This window comes from Nymphalis io, chromosome 6 (genome assembly GCF_905147045.1).
Source record: "Nymphalis io chromosome 6, ilAglIoxx1.1, whole genome shotgun sequence".
Lineage (NCBI taxonomy): Eukaryota > Metazoa > Arthropoda > Insecta > Lepidoptera > Nymphalidae > Nymphalis > Nymphalis io.
Genome location: NC_065893.1, coordinates 6,981,431 through 7,004,751, shown reverse-complemented (window position 1 = coordinate 7,004,751; position 23,321 = coordinate 6,981,431). Strand labels below are relative to the sequence as shown.

The following is a 23,321-nucleotide window of genomic DNA, read 5'->3' as shown; positions in this document are numbered from 1 at the left end:
GTGTAGTTAATTATAATGTTAAAAAGTAATAAATTAGCTTAATAATGATATTATATTTTTAAGTATACCTCCTCTATATTTATTACACGGACAAAGAGGATTATTCGATAAACTCGGACAGTAAGCATATTCTTCTCCTTTCAGTATCGGCATATGGACCATTAAAAAGAAGGCGTATATTCCACATTTCACAATATTTCGAATAAGTGTACCCATTTTCTTTAAATATCGTTTCATCAATATCTTTCACTTCATTTTTGGACGTCGTCAATCTACAACATACACAATATTATGTAGAAAATATATAACAGGTACAAAGCCAGAGATAAAATTGCCGCAATTTTTTTATTTCAAACGAGTTTTATGAAAATGCCTTGATATTGTTATTATTGTAGTATTATCCTTTAAAGTTAGACTGTATATAAACATTTATAAATTTATAAACTAAATTCAGCGAATATAATATTTTTTATCAATCATTCATGAGTTATAATTTTACAAGTCTTAGATTATACTTATGTTTATTACGTAAGTAAATAAGTAGTAAGTAAAGTGTTTAAATATTTTTTTAAATATACATCTATATTAAAAAATAACATATAGACACTGTGATTTTATTATATAAAATTTATTTACGCTTCGATAATACTGTTATTGATACAAAAAACTTATGTCTTGAAAAAAATTAAATTATTTTGTAAGTATGTGTTATAGAGTATGTATGTAAGTATGTCTTAAAGAAAAAATATGATGAATAAAGTTAAATCATACATAATTTCCCTATTAGTATTAATTTAAAAGGTTAAGAACAAGCAAGATTATACAAGATTATATAAGACTCTCTAATTAAAGTTTAACGCTACAAGAGGATTTAATTAATCGTGGTTTCTGTAGATATGCACAATTACTCTCTTTAATGTTAGGTGTCATTTATTTCTTTAAGAATAAATGAAATCACTTAGCGTAATGGCCTTAAATATTTATCATATTAAAAACGTATGTGCATTTATGGTGTGCAAATTTTTGAAGGTGTTTTTTTTTTGCAATAATTTTTATTTATAGAACCTATATACCGTGGTGGTATATTTCTGGTAGTCTTGTAAATTAGCATTTTTTTTATTATAATATATTATAATAAAAAAGGTATATATTATATATAATAATATTATTATAAAAATAAAAATAAGTAGTCACACTTACAAATGGTATTGCATGGCTTCTGATGGTATAGTGCCAATACGTGACCAATTTTGGGAGCTAAGTTGTCTTCCTTGTACCTGTAGGTACACTGGATAACTTACCCTTCAAACCGGAATAATTATTGCTGCTTGGCGTTAAAATATGTAATAAGTATTAGATGGGCTTGATGGCACAAAGAATTAAGTTTTATACTTTTTTTATATAAAACAGGTACGGACGAGCAAAATAGGCCACCTGATGGTAAGTGTTAACCAACGCTTATATTGCCAACGCGCCACCAACCTTGGGAACTGAGTTGTTATGTTCCTTGTACCTGTTGTCGTTTTTGTTATCTTTCTACCTTCATTAATTTCGTAGTAATATTGTATCAAACTGTACGAATAATAAGACATACATACATATTGAATAATAATATTATTGTATAATGATAATAAATAAAAGTAAAACGGTAGGTACCCAAAGAAATAAGTAAAGTAATAGTAATAGTGTTAATGACCCAATGCTTGGCTAGGACCTCCTCTCCTTGTGAAGAGAAAGTTAGAACAGAAAGAAGATTGAACTGCCCCAATGCGGGCTTACACACACACGTGTTGAAAATCTGCATACACATGCAGATTATCTGATGATTTCTTTGACGAGCACATGAAAATTCAGTGGTTTCATCCAGTGGACGTTTTCACTAAATTTAAGTTTTCACGACTGAGAGCCACTAGGACTCACTAATCCATTGCGATAGCAGTCTTCGACACGGATAAGAGAGGTTGCGGAATCCTCTCAATGTAACACATCTACGACACCTTCTCCAAGGTACACTTTTTCCACTTGATAATAAAAATGATACGACTACACTGTACTAAAAATGATACTTATTGACTCAAAACTAGTGAAGTGAATGTATCGATATGCGTTGTCATGTTAACCGCAACAAGCGAGTTCTGTGAAGATGGCTGAAGCTGAATTATATATGATATAAAGTTCCCTATTTGTATAAATACTTCATACACGTAGTAATATTCCTTCCATCACAAATACGAGGTAAATTATACAAACGACATTTTGAATTGTATTCACGTAAGTAAAAAATATTAGTTATAATCTGTTTTGTGGACCATAAATAAATAAATAAATAAATTGGTGCGTACAGCTTCACCAAGGCGTGACCTTTACCAGTGAATCTATTTGTTATCAGTAATTGCCAATAGATATCTTTAATCTAATTAGGAATGTCTGTACGGCGGTCACCACCCACCGTGCTCACTCCTAATTTTCTAACACAAGACTCAGACTCGGCGTCATTTATTGTGAAGTCCGACGAACGTTACTAATACGTTTATGATATTGTGTAGGGCAGTGTGTGTAGGGCAGTGTGTGCAAGGCAGTTCCTTTATTTCTATAGTCGCAACGTATCCGTGTTTACGCTTAATTCGTTTATGATAGTGTGGTTGCTATATAAGCAACCACAATATTATAAACGAATTTTATAATAAAGTAAGTACGCTTAATTCGTTTATAATATTGTGGTTGCTTATATAGCAACCACACTATCATAAACGAATTTCATTTTACAATGAAAACAAGAGGCAGAATTTTTGACCCTTAAAGAAAATATGGAAACGATCAAACAACAAAATACTAACTACCTAAAGTCCCTCCAATTTCTGTCAGAAAAGTACGACACTAATTCGTAAGTTCTTAAGTTGTACACTATTTTCTTTATCAATGGACTGGCCATTGTTGGTAAAGAAAATAGTGTACAAAAATAACTTATATTAGCCCTCGAACGTAAAGTAGAAAAACTAGAACGAAACATTAAATCATCATTGATTTAAATTAAAAACATCCCGCATTCTAAATTATTTAATACTATTATTATCTAATACTTTTACCTTCTATGACAACAATCAAGTTATAAACACTGACATAGACACAATTTATCTGGTGGATCTCTCTATCTCTCTTAAACTAATTGTGCAAAACATACGGAATATAAATTTAAGTTTTATCAACTTTCAAACAATTTTGAAACGCTCTAAAATTGAGTGTCTGCGGCCTTACATCTAACCACTTGACCAACGAGGCAGTCAATAGTAATTATTACCTCTGTACCGATCCCTACGAGTAATCGAGCCTGGTAATCTTTAAAACAGTTATTATTAGCATGGATACTAGTCTCTCACGAAGGAATGTGACCATTGTTAACGGTTTAATACTACTGATTAATTAAAATACCTGTACATTATCTTTGTGATGAGAAATAAATATCGTTTCTTTTCAAATATAATAACATATCCTCCCCCTACTACGCGACCGCGGGAGAAAACTAGATAGATATAGTGGTCATATCCTTACGAGATACCAAAGCAAGTTTAGAAGTTCCCTAAATATTAACTAAAGTATATATGTATATAATATATAATATTATATTATCAATGAGTCATAATTTAGTTTATGTTGTATCTACTATAACAAGATTTTATATAAAGTTAGGCTGTTATAACTTTTAATTAGTAATGAGATTTTTTAGTTTTGTGACATATGAAAATATGTTTTAAAAAAAAACAAAAGATTTGTAGTTGTAAGATTTTGTATTGTACTCAATTTACAAAAAAATTAAGAAGTGTCCATAATTAAAATTAAATTAGCTAAGGATTGGTGCTTAAGTAAACAGATAAAACAGGAGGTAAGTTCGTTAACATAAAACATAAAATAAAGTATCTCAGTCTTGTTTTCGCTTGAATCTAACAAATGGCGCTTATCCTTTCCGGGAAATAAACGACCACCGAGAAGTGCTGAGAGACGGCTTGTCGATTTTGAAGTAATCGAACCTTTCCAATAACAATTTCTTGATTGCTTCTCATTTTTACCTTCCTAGTTGTTGTTATTTCAATGATCATGTAAAATAATTAAAAACATTTTTTTCTACCATTTAAAAAAATATCATTACTTATAAATAATAGTTTAATCTAATTTTTAGTTTAAAATTAATTATTTAATTTGTTAATAGTGATATAAAAATATATTTTAATTTAATAATAACAATATAAAAGGCATTTTCATATAGTTATTATATTAGACCTTATTATAACATAAATCCATTTTTTTAAAGTATGATAACAAAAGTTTTTGAACATTTGAATTATCTTTTACTTAGGATGTAAAAAAATTGTTTCGAACTACAAATTTACGTCAGGTAATAAAAAAGTCGGTAAACTAAAACTAAAAAAAGAAAACATAAAACGAAATCTTTATTTATAAGCATTAAAACAATGAACTTACCATTTTTATTAACAAGTCACTTTTTTAATTATATTTCACAATGCCACAAAACACTGTCGAACACAAGTCCTTTACATATCCAAGTAGTAACTTTTGTCCATAAGCACATTTTCGGTTTAAATGGCGCGCTCGGCGAAATCTCGGCGATATAATTCCGAAACTGAATTTGGAACAGTCTGGAGCGACCGTCGTGTTTCCACTCCCGCAGCTCACTGGCAGAGAGATCTCAACGGAGTCTGCGTAATAGAACGGCATTCCTACAGATTGCTATATGGGAATAAACGCTAATAAATTACCAACATCATACACGCGTAACGCCAACCCGAATGAGCCCGTGTTCTTGATTAGTTTGAAGTCTTTGATAATGTGTTCTACAACAACATTAGGTTCATGATGGCCCAAATAAACGCGCAGTTTTAACATAATCTTATAAATTTTAATCATTTCAAACGGATTTAAAGTTAAATTAGCAATTTACTTCTAAAATGAAAACTGAGTTTATTTAACTTGTTTAATGATTATATGTAAAAAAATAGACTAGAGCTTACTATATTCTTCTTACTTCATTTAATCCAGCTCTGAAAACTTTAAAATGTGAAGTTTCAGCAGTATTTAGTTTTGAAAAAATAAAAATTCTATTTGCCAGAAAAAAAAAATGGATTATGAATTATAATATATTGAGATTTTACACATGTGAAGAATCAAATTACATTGATTTTTTGAGTATCTCTCACGATAAAGCTTAGTTTCTACTTGGATGCAAAATAAGTTATTTGCGGAGTTCTTCCAGTATAACGGTAAAGGGAACGCCACACAAGATAGACGATACTTTACTGCACCTAATGTTGTAAGTACCAAATTGGAAAAATTACTCGGTTATTGTTTAATAAGCAAGTAACTAAAATAATATCAGTTATCTAATACGAAATTTACATTACTTATCTTGGCTGTCTGACCAACACCCATATCGAATAATCTTTTTAAATTTAAAATAAGTTGTAGTACAGTCCTTTTTACATGTATATATATGTATATATAATAAAGTAATATATATATATATATATATATATATATACATTTACTTACTAGTTTCCGCTCGTGGCTTTGCTTGCGGGTGAGGGAGGAGGGGCAGGTGTCAGATACCCTTTCCATTTCTGTTGTTTTCTGTACCTCTGACGTGTACTCAAATTTCATGGTAATGGGATGACTATAGCCCAAATTTAGAATATAGTTATAATATAAAAAAAAAATCTTGAATATTGTTATTAAAATAGAAAGAAACTACTGGATTAATTTACTAAGCTTAATTTAAATTTATGGGATAAATATCTTTAACATAGAGCACAAATAATATATGTATATAGTGCTTAACATTGCTTTTTTGTGCGCTTATAAGTTTTGTTTTAGGTGTTAAAATGCAAAAATAAAATATTCATTTAATTTTGATCACATATTCAAAAATTGAGGAATGACAATATCGAAGGTACCAAGTAGTGCTTACCTCAGTACCAACTAGTTCTTCAGGTCATCCTCTTTTTTATTCCTTAGAAAAGCTATCACTTAAGATAAAGGCGTACAATACAAATGCTCTTTATATTGATAATACGCTTTTAGTTTTGTTCGTTACCATTGACGTTATTAAACAATTCTGAATTACGTTACCAGCGTTGCATGGCATAATTGCAAACATTTTTTTTAGTAAATAAATGCAAATTTAAAGTTTTTAAAGCTTAAAATACAAATCAAAATAAAAAATTTATATCTCCATATATTTTACGACTTCTGACAATATTAAATGGAAACGTTGTTAATGAATAATGCGAACGTAACAATCACACGTGAAAGCGTTCGTAATTAAAATTGTAGGTAATTGGTTGTTAAAAATATTGTAAGAGTTGAGTATTTTCTTCTTTACTAATTATTATTAACTCCGAAAAAAATTTATACAAACTAAAATGTTTTCAGTTGAGACTTAATCGTATTATAACTGTTTTACTAAAATTATGTAACAAATGTGACATATATGCTAGGAATCTATATCTAATAATAATAATAGTGTCTTCTAAACCGCTTTCGCAGACTCCGGGCCGCTGCTGAGAATTTTTGACAGAAAAATCAATAACTTTTTTTATTGGCGTGACTGTGGTTGAGCCATTGTAACTACCGGCCCAGCACAAGGTGTTCTTTGTATCTTAGTTCCAAAGATTTTTGTCACATTGACGGTGTAAGGAATGGTTATTATTCCTTATAGTGCCAATGTTTATGTGCAGCAGTATCCACTTACCAGTGAGACGCAAATTTGTCTTTAAGCTTACCTATTTAATAAAACAACACCAACAATTTTAAAAACATTGTATTGATCCATCTTTTCCTCATAATCACCGAAATGATAATAATAATTCTATCGAAATGCGTTCAAAGAATGAATCAAAAGCAAGAAATCGTTTGATCTATTTAGTAACGTTGCGTTAAAAGAAAATTGTGTATTTCCGCTGTGAATCTTTGCTTAATACACAACTCTATAAAATTATGTACAAATGTAGAATAGAAATGTAGAATCTAGAATTACCAACATCTACCAGATAGTCATTACACATTCATGTGCCGTATTTAGCTTTATGCTTACATAATTTTACAGTGGGTAATCTTATTAGCTGAAGCCTCACCCTATTAGACAATGCAATGTTTCAAGCAACCATTGGCAAGAACAAACGTAAATGATATCACAATATGATTCATATGCACATTATATTTCTTTGTTTCATTCCTCAGATAAAATTAACTAGCTACCTATTTAATTACATCCTTCTAAACTACAACGTAAAGATTTGTGTTACAGATGTTGATGTGTCAGTAGAAAAGGAGAATATTCTACCATTTTTTTAGTCTCTAAAGCAGAAGTTAGCATACAAAATACATATTCGTCATACCTACATCAGAAGTCGAATAAATTGAAGATGCTTTGCAAGCGCTAGTAAATGGTAGAACACTGCCTTTACAGTCTTTGAGTATAACTCAAAGACTGTAAAGGCAATATAATTAAAGTATTTGTAAGAAGTAGTTAACGTTTCCTCAGATGTAATCTGAAAGTTAAGAGTAAGAGACCCTTGATGAAACAACGTAACACAATTTACATTTTCCTACTACGAAACACTTTTACAAAGAACGAGTTTTTGTACTGTCTGAAATTACTACGGCATAATACACATGTACTGTTTTATGCGTTATTTTTTTTATTAATAATATTTTATTATTACTTAAAATAAATGATCTTATCAAAACCCAAAGCTAAAAACATTAGTTTTAACATTATTCATACTAAATAGCTTAGATTTAAATATTCAATACAAGAATTTTTGGGGAGAACACTATGCATGTTATTTCCCTTTGGCTTATAATTTTATACGACAACCAGATGATGCTAGAGACGTCCCCGTAAAGTCTGTTTTATTATATATTAAAAAATAACATTTTCGTTTTCTACCTAGTTTTGTTACTCATTCTTTATCAACACACTCGTCGTCGCATGTCTTTCATCTTCTTTTTTATGTAAAGATGAAGACAAATTTAAAATGTTCTTTAAATAAAGATAACATTTTTTCTGGCATCCAATTTGAATAAAAGAAAGCCTAAACGTTACTTTAAGTTTAGCTTAATCTACCTGATAAAACCTGTGAAGATTAACGTTATCATACAGACAGATAGACAGTCAAAAAATTTACTCTCTCTCTCTCAAATTTACTCTTTATTTATCGCCCATAGTGTTTTTTTTTATATAAATCTGTTAAATCTTACCAAATCTTGTTGGGCTTCATCTCAAGGCAAGGTACTGACTTTAGGAACCCTAATACACACATTATATTTTATAATGCTTACGTTCGGTCACACTTGTAATATGCATCGACTGTATGGAATCCATGTTATGCTAAGTATATTCAAGCAATCGAAACAATTCAAAATAAATTTCTTAAAAAATTGAAATATAAATTTGGTCACGATTTGCCTACTCTACTGTCCTTAAAAACTAGACGAGAACATAGAGACCAATTGTTTCTATTTAAAATTATTAACAGCCTTATAGATTCGCCTTATCTCCTAAATAAAATATTATTTAACTGTCCTCGCTCAAGTGCTCGGTACAAAGCCACTTTCGCAACTCCAAATCATAAAACAAATTATTACAAAAAATAGTTTTATAGTAAGATCGTGTAACAACTATAACGATAAATATAACCACATAGACTTGTTTAGCAGCGGTCTCAGTAAGTTTAACTCGATACTTAAAAATAATTAGATTAAGATTTGTTATTAACTTTTTTTTTTCCTTTTTCATATTTCACATGATATAAGTTTGGTTTATATACATTTTTACACTTGTTAGTTTTTTTTTTTTACCATACATTTAATTTTACTGTTTTATCTTTTTTATATATATGTTCACTTCCAGATTAATTATTTGTGGACACTGTATTGGCATGTGTGTTATTTAAGGTTTATAAGTTTTATGTAATATAAAATATGCTGTTTGTTTCACTTACTTACAAATAAACAAATAAATGTACAGACAAACGGCTTCTACTGCTTTCTTATATGTATAGATATGTTCATTGTTAATACGCACAATTTTTATCGAGATTAACCCAGTTTTATATTATAGTATAATATTTTGAATTCATCAATGCGATTAATATAAAATATCAACCCTGCGAATGAAACGATTGCCTCGAGGCTTTTACAAATATAGACAATAATTTTATTGTAAGAGTGCTTATTCCAATTGCCGCTTGTCAATTTCTGTCATTTATAAGCTTGTGTTCGCATGACTGTGTATGTGAGTATAATCACTACCACTACTTTAGTCGAACCAATAGAAATAAAATATCTTAATTATATTATTTTTTTATTCTGTATTGATTATTATTGGGTTTTATTTTCACTTGTTTATAAATAAGCGACTACGAACATACAAATCATAACAAATTACTGAAATAATAAACTATTGGATATACATACGACAGACGATAGGAGTGAAAACTCGAAACTGTTAAATATATTTGTCCAATTTCCAAATCTATTGACACTACAAATAATAATTCTATTCCTTTTTATTCATCAAAATACACAGTGTGTCGAAACTCGTTAAAAATATAAATACAGCTAAATTCAAATAAATAATAGTTAAAATACACTTATATCATTTTTATATAATGTTAGTATTTACATAAATTTCAATCATTACTATCCTTATTAAATCCCACAGTACTTAAATTATTTTTACTTTCTACATATGATTTCATTTCAATTTCATTATATTATTATTAGCATGTCGGGAACGCGGGGCCACGATTATGTATGCTCTAAGATAAATGCGTCTAAAGAAAATATTTTCACTTCAAACATAAAACCTGTAAGTAAAAACTAAAAATCAACTGTCGCACAAATAAATATTATGTTCGAAAAAGTTTTGAATCCGGCGCACGTAATATGCTTTAGTTGATCAAATCTTTATATATCTCTAATCTATAAAAATCTCGTGTCACGGTGTTTGTGGTCGAACTCCACCGAAAGGGCTCGACCGATTTTTATAAATTTTTTTATATATTTGGGAGGTATGAGAATCAGTCGTAAGGTATATTTCATAGCGCTAGGTGTTAGGGGTGTCCCTATCCAGAATTTATTTTTCAATTTTTTTGTATTTTTTTTTAAATTTTGTATTTTATTTTGATTTGGCGTTAAAAATACATACAACCCCAATTTTCACTCTCCTAACCCATCATCCCATTTTGTAATCACGATTTTAGTATTTTTGTATGAACGATATCAAAATAATTACTTATAATGAACCTTATCGAACTTTCGTCACGTCATTCACGTCATTTTGACATTTAAAAATTTGCAAAATATTTAACGATTTATTAATTTGATAAGAAATATAAATGTGTTTTATGAATAGAAAAGGTTGGTAAAATACTAAAAAATCAAATATATATCGGTATACCGTTTTTATCAGTAAATACAACAATTTGGTCTAGTTGTCTGTGTTACATTAAAAAATGCCGTTTTTGTATTTGGGCCGTCGAACTAATAAAGCATTAAGCATGCGTAACAATAGAGCAGAAAGAACAGACGAACAAATCCAACAAAATAACGAAAATGTGCGTGTGGCATGTCATTATTGAACGATTTGCTCATCGGCACTAAATATATACTATAGGTATCCAGTAAAGGCTGTTCCTGAAGTCCATTCGCACACGAAAAAATATCGCACAGGACTTCGTTCCTCCCCGGGTCTCTTCTTCCCCAACCGTACATTTTTTTTGTTATTGTATTAATTTACACGGGTCTTATATCGTATCTTCATCGCAATTTTATGAAGAAAAGTCAAGGAAACGAAATTGTAGCAAGTATAAATAATGCAAGCTTGAAAAATAAGTTATTTATTTATTTATTTTTTTTATATTCGCCGGGAGGGCAAATGACTCTACTCCACCTGATGGTAAGTGGTAGTAGAGTCCAAACGCGACGACGGCCAGTACAGACGGGAAAAACGTTCTGCACTAGCCGCCTTCGCCTTGCCGGCCCGCAAGATGCCTCTTCACGCCTCGTTTGAAGGAACCCGGGTTGTAAGAGGAGGGGAACACGTGAGCTGGTAAGGAATTCCATTTTTTGGAAGTGCGGCAAAGAAAGGAGTTGCCAAATTTCTTTGTTCGCGATGGAATTGATGTCACAGTTAGGCGGTGACATCGAGAACCAGCTCGCGTGGACTTAAGAAGGAAGGGGGAAGCGGGAATTAGAGAGAATAATTCCTCAGAGCACTCGCCGTGATACAGTCGATAGAAAGCGCTCAGTGCTGCTATCTCACGACGCAATTGTAAAGGTTCAAGGGTGTTTGTGACCTTTACGTCGCCAATAATGCGTACGGCACGTCGCTGCAACCGGTCCAAGGCCTCAAGTAGGTACTTAGCGGAGCCATCCCAAAGGTGCGAGCAATATTCCACGCAAGACCGTACCTGTGTTTTGTACAGCAAGCACAGTTGTTGTGGCGTGAAAAATCGCCGCACCTTGTTCAGAACTCCGAGTTTCCGTGAAGCTGTTTTTATAACAGCCTCGATGTAATCCCTTGGACTAAGGTCGTAGCGAACGTCAATCCCCAGCATGGTGATTTTGCTTTGTATCACCAGCGGAGTACCACAGAGGGAGGGAAGAGGGGAAAATGTTGACTTTTTCGCCGTGAGAGCGCATACCTGTGTTTTCTTGGCATTAAACTCAACAAGATTATCAGAGCCCCATTTGGCGATGAGCTCTAACGTCCTATCGAGTTCAATGACAAGATTCTCCCGCCTCTCCTCAGTTTCCGCCCGCCCAGCCACTGCGCGTCCGTGGTATCCACCATGCACTGTACTATCGTCTGCATAGCAATGTATGTTCCCAAGGGAGAGCATATCATTGATATGCAAAAGAAAGAGTGTGGGAGATAGCACAGATCCCTGGGGGACCCCAGCATTCACTACATAGAATTGTGAAGCGCAACCATCTACTAAAACACGAAGGCTACGCTTGTGTAGGAAGCTGGCAATCCAGGTGCATGCTGGCAATCCAGGTGCATATATGTTAATAAATCATGTAAATTAATTCAAGTATACATACATTACATACATTCAATATAGACATGATTCGAGTGTTTACTATTGACAGTATAATCTGAGAAATGATAGTATAATCATATGCTCAGCGTCAAAAAAACTATCGAAGGAAAAAAAATCAATGTCCATTATTTATCAAGCAATAATAACAATATTTATTATATAGTAGACTCTGTTTTGATTGTTTGAAACTTTTAAAGACATTTTTGATGTTTAATTTATTGTTAAAAGGTTTAAATTACTTTGACAATATTCAAAATAAAATCCTTTAGAAATAATATCATAATTCTGAATCAAATTTAATAATTTAATGCAAAAAGTAAAACTTAATTCCATTTTAATTCTGTAAGAAGCGCCACCTTTGAACAGACTTTTGTTTGTTTATATAGTTTGTGTGAAAAAAATCATCTCGAGTTGTGTAAAATATTAAACTATATTTCAAAAAATATTTAGCAGTAATTAAATTTGTCCGTTTTAATAGAAACTGTTATTTGCTAATAATTGAATCGATTGAAAGGCAATAAAAAGACTCGGTTGCGTCACTGGAATTATAAAAGGATTTATTTAATTTAATATCTTAGAAGTCACGGCAAAATTAAAATTCTTGCGCAAGAAGAAAAATTATGGTGATGTCCAACGATGCGGCAGCGAAATAGCCAGCGCAAAGATTATGTTCCATTCGTATGTACTATATTTGTCCCATATTCTAACGCCAAACAGCAATATTTAGTAATGTTGTGTTTCGGCTTAAAGGGCGAAGGAGCCAGTGCAACTACAGGCACTAGGGACTATTTAGTTCCCATGGTTCACCCCCACCCATATACATTGGCATTAGATATTAAAAAAAAAGTAAATTTTTGCTATAATTTAAGCAAAGGATAGCAAAAATGTATTTGACATTTTTGCTATCATTTAATTTCAAATTTAAAGTAAGAATTAATTTGATTAACATATTAATTTGAATAAAATAACAATTTTTAACTTCAGAACTCGGTATCAAAGTATACTTTCATTTACTATGAACTAAATACCTACAGGTATTATAATATACCTTGTTAAAAATTTATAGAGAATTTTAAATCCTTACCCGTCGAAAAGAAATTGCTCAATCTTGGTTTATCATCATAAATAGGTACATATGTAGTATAGAATATCGTCAAACTAGAACACAGATGTTCCGCTCATAAGCGCAAACCATTAAGGAAATATGGAGGAGGCACTATTTAATATTTGCATAGAAGATGATTTGGATGTAAATTTACCTATACAATTTAAGATTTAGACAAACTTTTAATACTTTTAACTTACAACTAATATATATGTTGTTATCGTTGTTTGTAAAATATTTTTAATCATATAAATTTACTAGGAAATCATATTATTACAATGTTTTTATTTTAATATGCGAAACATTAAAATATTATATATATAAAAAAAAAACTTTCAATAAATTTAGTTAAAAATATAAGTTTAAAACGGATGACTATATTTGATACATTTTATTCCACGAAAAAATTAATTAAGTATACACAAGCTAACGATAATGCTGATAATCCCGTAGTTTTTATATCGTATAATTTATACAACATTTTTTAAAAATTACTACTCTTTTAAACGTGAATTTAATATTTTGAAACCATTTCCTTCATAAAAGGAAACATGGTTGTCCTATGCAGTATTTTAAGGTAATTTTTAGTCATTCGAATTCATTGACTTGGTAAAGTTCTACTTATGCAAAGTAAGTACCAACTACCTTTTATTAAAATAAGGTGAATTTGAAAACCTCATCGCCACGCCATTTCATAAACCTCTTTTAATAGAAATAACATAGATCCTTGAGAATTTGGTCTATAGCTTCATATTAGGTCCTTACATATGAAATTGGCGATTTGTACGGGAGGAATATAAAGTCTATTTTTTTTTTTGTAAAATATATTTAATTAATCAAAGTATGCACCGTTGTTATGTCGCAGATATTTCAATTGTATATTATATTGTTTCATAAAAAAAACCGCGTTTATTTTTATATGAATGTATAGTTAACTGGTCTAAAGATCCAATAATAATATTGCTAAATAATAATAAGTGTTTTTGTATTTTTTTATTCAGAAAATTATATATTTAGCGATTACTAGCTGTTGCCCGCGGCTTGCTCGCGCTTAAGTATAATTAAAGGATAACTGATAGTTTGGAAGTCTGGCATTTCAAAGTAAGAAGCATGAAATGTCATTATGGTCAGAAAAAAGTAAGGTTAAGGGTTTTTTTTTATTTTTAGATTGATGATTATTCTTTTTTACTGGTGATAAAAATGAATAATCTCGCATTGGAGCAGCGCGATGGAATAAGCTCCAAATCTTCTCCTCAAAAAGGGAGAGGAGGCCTTAGCCCAGCAGTTCACAGGCTGATACGATTATTCTTTTAATAATCAGCAGTGACCTTACTGCGAATACCGGTAGTTTCATTTAATATATTTTATAGTGACTTAAATGACTTGAAGAAAAAGTTATTTTATACAAATATTCCGATTTACGATTCTGTTGCTTAAATACCCCGGGATCCACCCACGCCGTTGGATATAATTAATAATGTAAATGACCAAGCGTATCTGTTTTTTGTATTCTATCAACCTCAGGTTAAACAAAACCATTCAACTCACTAAACAACACGACAACACACGCACCTCTTTGTAAACGATAGTAGGCCTTATAAGGATAAGGCACGGGCTTGGTAGGGACCAAGCCCGTCCCCGAATCCCGTATGAGTGGGTATCACCCACTCATCAGATATTCTACAGCTAAACAGCAATACTTAGTATGGTTGCGTTCCGGTTTGAAGGATGAATGAGTAAGCCAGTGTAACTACAGGCACAAAAGACATAACGTCTTCGTTCCCAAGATAGGTGGTGCATTAGCGAAGTAAGGAATGGTTAATATTTCTTACATCGTCAATATCTAAGGACGGTGGTGAAATTTTTCTGTCTGGCTACCTATGATATAAATAATAAATCTTATTTACATCCAAAAACATGTACACAATTTTAGTTGTCAGTTTTATCTAAATCTAGGGTTCTTACATAAGCAACATAGGAGGTAATATTACAATTTATATACATACATATTATTTAAATAAAAAAACGACGTTTGCGGTATTTTTTAGGGGCTAAAATTACTAGATTACTCGCAGAGCTCACTCTGGAGCATGCAACATAACAACTGTCCATGTGATAACAGTTCTCACTAAAATCAGTGCCGGCCATGTTCAACGACAGGCGAGGAGACTTTTAATTGTCATGGGGAAGCACACTTTAAAAGGGAACTATACACTTTCAAATTCGAATGATATATTCTCATGGATGGTATTCTTGGACTGAAAACTACCTCTCCTCGAGCACATCCTAAAATAAATCTATAGGAATTGACGGTCATGTTGAGGTAAAGCTATCTTAGATGTAGACTATCAATTAAGTGGTGCACATGGCAATAATGGAATACGTTTTCTTTTTATAAACATTACTACCATAGTACAGTTCGTTTAAAAAAAAAGTATTACTTGTCGTTCGTTTAAAAAAAAGTATTACTAGTATCCTAGGGAGGTGATAGGAGATAGTGATAGATTGTTCTAACTCCTGTGGTTTAGGCTCTGCGTTAATGAATTAGTCAGGAAAAATCATTATATCTGTATATATATAACAAAAAAATACGTATGTATTTATAAGGTTTGACAGACTCAACCAATTTTGTTGAAATAAAGATTAAACAAAACCTTGAAATACTTCTTATATTTTTATATTCAGTTATTTCAATTTGCAATTTTTAGCCGTTTCAAATATTAGCCAGCCAGCCAGACAGACAGCTAGACAGACAAAAATTAAAAAAAATGATTGTTTTGGTTTTGGAAAATCGCAAATAGCCACTTCAGTTTTATTTATATGCTTAAATTTGACAATAGAATACCTTAATAACATTCAAACTAATAAAAATTAAATAAATTATGGTCAATTTTGTACCACTGGGCGATCACTAGTAATTATAATAAGTTAAATTATTTATATGCAAAAACTGTGAACATTGGAAACGTTTTTTAAATGTTATAAGTATAAGGAAGTTATAAAGTTAAAGTTATAAGTAATTTTTGGATAGCAATTTTTTTATCTTGTTAGTTCCTAGGCTGGTCGTGTTCAGTCTGCCTGTCCATGATAGGGTCATCCATATTATGGATCGATATTCTAAGGAAGTCCTTACAAAATGTTTAAGCAACAAATGTTTTCCTGGTGATTAAAAAATATTATAATTCAGAGCTTGTACACCCGACTAAACTTTAGATAGAGAGTAAATTCAATTATTTTAAATAATATTGATACTTGTTATTCATACAAGAACACAGAATTGACAGAGCTATTCCTGAGAAATATTATTATTTGATTTAAAGAGAAAATAATAAATATGAATTAAGGAAAGAATCAAAAAAAGTATTTCTGACATCGTCACTGCCCACATATATTGACCACAATATATACATGACCACATACTTGACCCACATTTACTTAATGAGACGACAAGAGCTTATTTTGACTTACCAGAAGCGGCGTGTTGAATATCGCGTGTCATTGAGAACTTAATAGTTTAATAACCTAGATATTGAACTTGTTAGATATTTTGATACTTTTCATTACTAAGTGTTTGAATTGTATTTAATATTAAATTTTATTTTACTAATCAAAATATAAGGGTCTCGAAATTCGAAAATTATTTCGGTAAATAATAATCCTCCGATTTCGACCACGGCGGTCAATCTTAAGAGAAATTAAAAAATGCGCAAAACATATTATACAGCACAAGTGTGTGCGCAAACACAGGTGCACTCTCTTTTTCCTAATTCTCATAACCCGATGAGACGGCAAACCGACACATCAACAACGAGTGAATCAATATGTAATAAGCGACAAAATATTTTGTTGTTATAAAAATAAAACGAAAGACTTTTATAAAAACCCTCAGTTATTTGTAAAGAAAATCACTACACAGTTTTTGTCTCAATAACTAGTAGTATTACGAGTATAAATCAATGATATAAAACGAAAAGTACATTATTTTACGTTTCTGGTAATCTTGAAAATAAAATGCAGTTAAACATACAATATTTTATAGGTAGACAGAAGTAGCAAATAAATGCATCGCCAATGCATCACCAACCCAGGTAACTAAGATACTATCAACCTTGTACCTATAGTTATACTCTCACTCAAATTTCAAACAGGATTGTGTTCCTGTTTGAAATTTGAATACTCTGTATTGCTCTTGCTTACTACTAGAATATGTGATGTATGGATAGTATCTACCCAGACGGGCTCGCACAGAGCCCGAACATCAATTATATAATAAATATCATAATATTAATAAGAATCCATTATCGCAAGAGTCCAATCCCTGATGAAAAGCGATCTTCCTAAAAACTGGGAAGTACTTAAAATAACGTGGATGAATATTGAAAAAGTCACTAACCGAGCAGGAGTGGACGCGGCATATAATATACGCATATTAGCGTCGATTCTTGAGGATAGCATCAGAGATTAAGTAGCGAATACAGTGCAAATTTGGTATATCTCTATAAAATGGTTTCTAGTAGACGATGCACTCATGAACCACTTCGGGTCCATCGTGGTGATATTGATTATCATCAAAGCCCGCGAGCTCTTACTCATACTGTTAGCTTTGTTTTATTTGATTTTAAATTGTTTCTTAGCAACTTAATAGCAACATTGCAAAAACAAAAAAAAAAAATCATTGCATTCGTTACAAAAGAAATAAAAATAAAAAATGAAGTAAAAAAAATCAAGTGAAAAATAAAGAGAATATCGATGTAGATAATGTACTAAAAGCTAAAAATTAATTCGGTAGGTTCTAGGTACCAGTCATCACACCACTCTCCTAATCAATCTAATGAGGACAAAAAAATAAAATCGTTGGGCGCGTGAAATTTCTATTAAGTCAAGCGCTATATCATTATGATTGCTTAATCTGACATCAAAGAGATAGACGCAAATAGAAATCGATGAAAAAACCATAGTTATAAGATTTCGTTAATACATCAGCGAACTTCAAAGAGATATTCATATTTCACAATGATGTGTAAAAAAAGGAAGCGGGGACGCCATAGAATTGTCCAGTAACCGTTTGACCCTGTTTCACAACATGTGGTTTGTCGGCCGAGTTTTCGAATCGATATTAATGACTGAAAACAAACGTTTCTTTTAATGTTTACTACTTCCTCGAGTAGATCACTTTCATTAAAGGTGTGTTTGACATTCGTATTGATATTTACTTCAGTATCGCGTAGTTCTATTTTTACGACTTACCCGTAATATTTTTTGTAGTCAACCACTACAACTACGCTTTAGAAAAACGATGAGCTATTTCTGTATGGCATTAAAATCATCATTATAACTTCAGTATTATGTCAACGGAATTCCACTACTTAATTAAATATATCAATAATCTCATTTTGTTGTTGTTGTGTTTGTTTCGTTTATGTGTCAATATTTAAATGGCATTTAAATTAAATGTAAATAATTAATAAAGAAATAATGCCAGCTTAATTCCATAATATCTAAAATATATAAAATATTTTTACGCTCATTTCGTTCATCATTCGTTTTGTAAGGGGAAAAAAGTGCAACTTGAGAAATGGACGAGAGCAGATGCGACTCCAAAAGTTGAATAATTCATTTAATTCTCCCAAAAGGCTATGGAACTTTGGAGACTGTACAACAAAAGAAAAATTCCGAGTAACTTAAATGTTTATTTATAGTAAAGTTGTAAATGTACGTATTTCATCGTCATGTCACCAAGGCAAATTCTTTGATACTAATACATTTCAATACCTGAAAAAGTGATTGATATTATAGTATTCTATTTATCACTATGTCGGCGACTCTATTCCGGCGTAGTGAGGTCGATGAGTTATGAGTATGTAAGCAGTTGAAGTTTTTTGTTTCTATCGCGTCTTGTTTTTAAGGTACCTTACACATCCATAACCTTATTTTAAACGACCCTGATATTGTTCAGTGGTGCTTGCCCGGGTTTGAACCCACGATCATCGGTTAAGATTCACGCGTTCTTACCACTGTGACATCTCTGGCTGAACTGGATTTTCATGTGCTTAATTTGTTATTATAATTCATCTCGTGCTTTACGGTGAAGGAAAACATCGTGAGGAAACCTGCATGCGTCTAATTTCACTGAAATTCTGCCAAATGAGTATTCCACCAACCCTCACTGGAGCAGCGTGGTGGAATAAGCTCCAAACCTTCTCCTCAAAAATGGGAGAGGAGGCCTTTAGCCCAGCAGTGGGACATTCACAGGCTGTTATGGATATTGCCGTGTGGTGACGGCGACGAATATCACCACCCCATCTCATCCGTAGGGGGGCGTAGAAGTCGATCCGAGGGAATATACATCAGAGAACGGGCAGCAGCGTCTCTCTGAGTACTATGACTAACTTACTGCGATCGCCAACCCGTCTGCCAAGCGTGACGATTATGGCATATCCCCTCAATGATTCGCGCAACTAAACAACGGCTCCTAGTCCCCGGCAACCCTGCTATTCCTAGCCTTGGTAACAGCTGTGGTAACGGCGGGGCAGGGGGTGCTAAGAATCCCCGGCAGATTTCGTGTTACCAACACCGACGACCTCTGGCCCTGGCAACATATAACACGCGTACACTGCGGACCGACGAAAAGATCATCGAACTGGAGGAAGAACTGAACAGGTTACACTGGGATATCGTCGGATTATCCGAAGTCCAAAGACAGGGGGAGGATACGATGATCCTGAAATCCGGTAACCTTCTCTACTTCCGAGAGGGCGATCAACTGCCTCAAGGTGGTGTGGGTTCATAGTCCACAAGTCCCTCGTTAACAACGTTGTGAAAATCGAGAGCGTGTCGACTAGAGTAGCGTACCTTATACTCAGAATCACCAAGCGGTATTCTTTGAAGGTCATACAGGTATACGCGCCGACTTCGACACACTCCGACGATGAGGTTGAGGTCATGTATGAGGATTTATCTAAAGCCATACATACCAACAAGTCTCATTTCACTGTTGTAATGGGGGACTTCAACGCGAAGCTGGGCAAACGATTCGGTGATGAGTTAAAGGTGGGACCTCATGGAATTGGAGACCGCAACCCTCGGGGCCAGATGTTGGCCGACTTTATGGAGAAGGAGGGACTCTTTATGATGAACTCCTTTTTCAAGAAGCCAGGTCAGCGTAAATGGACCTGGGTGAGCCCTGATGGGAAAACCAAGAATGAGATAGACTTCATCTTGTCGACGAGAAGACAAATATTTAATGACGTCTCCGTGATCAATGCAGTCAAAACTGGGAGCGATCACAGACTCGTAAGAGGCTCGTTAAATATTAATGTTAAACTCCAGAGGTCCCGACTGATGAAGTCTACGCTCCGACCATCACCTCTCCAAATCCGATATCCCGAAGCCTTTCAGCTCGAACTCCAAAACCTATGTGTCTAGAATAGCGGCGACGCTCCGCCTTGGGAACTCCAAGCGGAGATGCTCGCAGAGGTGTACGGTTTCCGGGCCGAGGCGAGAGACGCGGCGATCGTCCAGGGTCGGCAGAAGTTTTAAGAGGGTATGGGCTCGGACATCAGCGAGCTCCACATACCGCCCACTGTTCCCGTGGGGGAAACGCGTAATGCGTTTTTCCATCGTGAAAAAAAAGTCATTATTGTACGTAAAATTTGAAGCCATTGCCAAAAGACATGGAAGTTTTCAGTCAAGATCTCCTTTCTGAGAGACCGTCATGGTCCAGAAGGACATGGTGGAGTGGGAATGGAAAAGGGCTGATCCTGCTCGGCGGAGCGGCCCCGACGCCCGGGGTTTAAAAGATAGGACGTAATCCTGGGACCGTGGATGCGTGTCTTATTTTAGACGGCACTGAGGAGGACGGTAGCCGGGATGGCCTCGCACTGCTGTACACACTAGCAAGGAGTGCGGGAGGGGTGAGATTACCTTCGCCCCCTGAAGAGAGCTTCACTGAGCTACGAACGGAGCACAGCATGGGAGAGGCCGCGGATGCCTTACATATTAACACGATCCCACAGCCTCTCCGATCTGTGCTGAGGACGGCCATCACAGTGGTTTTAATGGGCAAAAATCCCACATAACCCAGTTTCCCCCCATGGGAGCCGGGTGCCTTTCTGAAGGTTTCCACTGTGGGGAAAAAAAGTCAAACTATTCGTGCATACTTTTAAGAGTCGTTTGCATAATTATTGTTTATCAATATAACTATAGCATGTTACAATATTATACGTATAATATGAAGCCATTGTCAAAAGACATGGAAGTTGTCAGCCAAGATCCAGAGCTTCATATTGGACAAAGTCTGGACTTTGTCCCCCTTCTAGTGATTTACACCAACAACATGTAACAAAAATATTTTTCTTTTTTCACTTCAAACCTTGGAGGAGGGAGTATTGAACTGGGGGAATGATTTCATCGGGATGTGAAAAGGCTAGAGCTAGCAAGCCTCTTTAATTCCGTCATCCAACATGGCAAGACCCCGGAAACGTGGAGCGGGAGTGAGGTGGTACTGGTTTTCAAGAAAGGTGATAAAACCCTCTTGAAAAACTACAGACCAATCTCCCTCCTGAGTCACGTGTATAAGCTGTTCTCAAGAGTCGTCACGAACCGTCTCGCCAGCCGACTTGACGAGTTCCAGCCCCCAGAGCAAGCCGGCTTTCGATCAGGCTACAGCACCGTGGACCACATCCATACTGTTCGGCAGATTGTACAGAAGACAGAAGAGTACAATCAGCCGCTGTGTATGGCATTTGTGGACTACGAGAAAGCCTTCGACTCCATCGAAAGCTGGGCAGTGCTCGACTCATTGCAGAGATGTCATATCGACTGGAGATATATCGAGGTACTGAGATGTCTGTACAACGCCGCTACAATGACTGTCCACATCCAGGACTGTAAGACGAAGGCGATCCAACTGCGCAGAGGGGTGAGACAGGGGGATGTAATATCTCCGAAACTGTTCACCAACGCGTTGGAAGACGTTTTCAAGACGCTGGATTGGACTGGGTATGGAGTCAATGTAAACGGCGAGTACATCTCACACCTTCGATTTGCCGACGATATCGTCAACATAGCAGATTCGCTAGAACAACTCACCGAAATGCTGCGTAGCCTAGCCGACTCTCCCCGGTGTGTCGGTCTCGGTATAAACTTGGACAAGACCAAGGTCATGTTCAATAGGCATGTCGTGCCGGGACCGGTATACCTCGAGGGGAAACCTCTCGAAGTTGTTAGTGAATATACCTACCTAGGAGAGATAATACAAGTCGGTAGGAACAACTTCGAGAAGGAAGCCGATCGAAGAATTCGCTTGGGATGGGCAGCATTTGGCAACCTTCGTCAAGTCCTCCAGTCGTCTATACCGCAATGTTTGAAGACGAAAGTCTTCAACCAATGCGTCTTACCTGCCATGACATACGGTGCCGAAACGTGGACACTAACTGCGGGACTAGTCCACAAATTCGAAGTCGCTCAGCGTGCTATGGAGCGAGCTATGCTCGGAGTATCTTTGAAGGATAAGATCAGAGATGAGATTATCCGGAAAAGAACCGGAGTCACCGACATAGCTTGCAAAATTAGCAGGCTGAAGTGACAATGGGCTGGTCACGTATGTCGTAGGACCGATGGCTATTGGAGCAGACGAGTCCTAAAGTGGAGACCGCGAATCGGCAAGCGCAGCGTAGGGCGCCCTCCAGCCAGGTGGACCGACGACCTTAAGAAGGTGGCGGGCACCAACTGGACGCGGAAGGCGGAAGACAGGGAGCTTTGGCGCACTTTGGGAGAGGCCTATGTTCAGCAGCGGACAGCGATTGGCTGTTGATTGATTGATTGATTGATTGTGAAAAGGCTTGAGGAATGGTTTCAAGGTCGTTTGGACGCAGCTATGTTATGAGATTACTGATGGCTTTTAAAGCGAGAAGATACTTCCCAATATAAGAGAAAACCTTAAATATTTTCAATTTTTTATATACAATATAAACTTTTTACCATATTATATTTTATTGTGTGAACATGTGATATTGTTTTTCGAATTAATAAATTTAATAAATAAAGTTAATAAAGTTACATGTATACTGTTTGCTTAAAATTGTTACCTGCCT

At 34.2% G+C, this 23,321-nt stretch overlaps 1 protein-coding gene across 1 annotated transcript in view; it reads right to left on the bottom strand.

Annotated features, from left to right (window-relative positions):
* LOC126769225 (chaoptin-like) overlaps positions 1 to 23,321 on the bottom strand; it is a 43,337-nt gene that overhangs the window by 4,610 nt on the left and 15,406 nt on the right. Inside the window, exon 2 of the mRNA XM_050487861.1 lies at positions 69 to 272. Within this exon, the coding sequence (XP_050343818.1) occupies positions 69 to 237 (169 nt within the window). The 5' untranslated portion in view covers positions 238 to 272. The remainder of the gene's footprint in view (positions 1 to 68; positions 273 to 23,321) is intronic.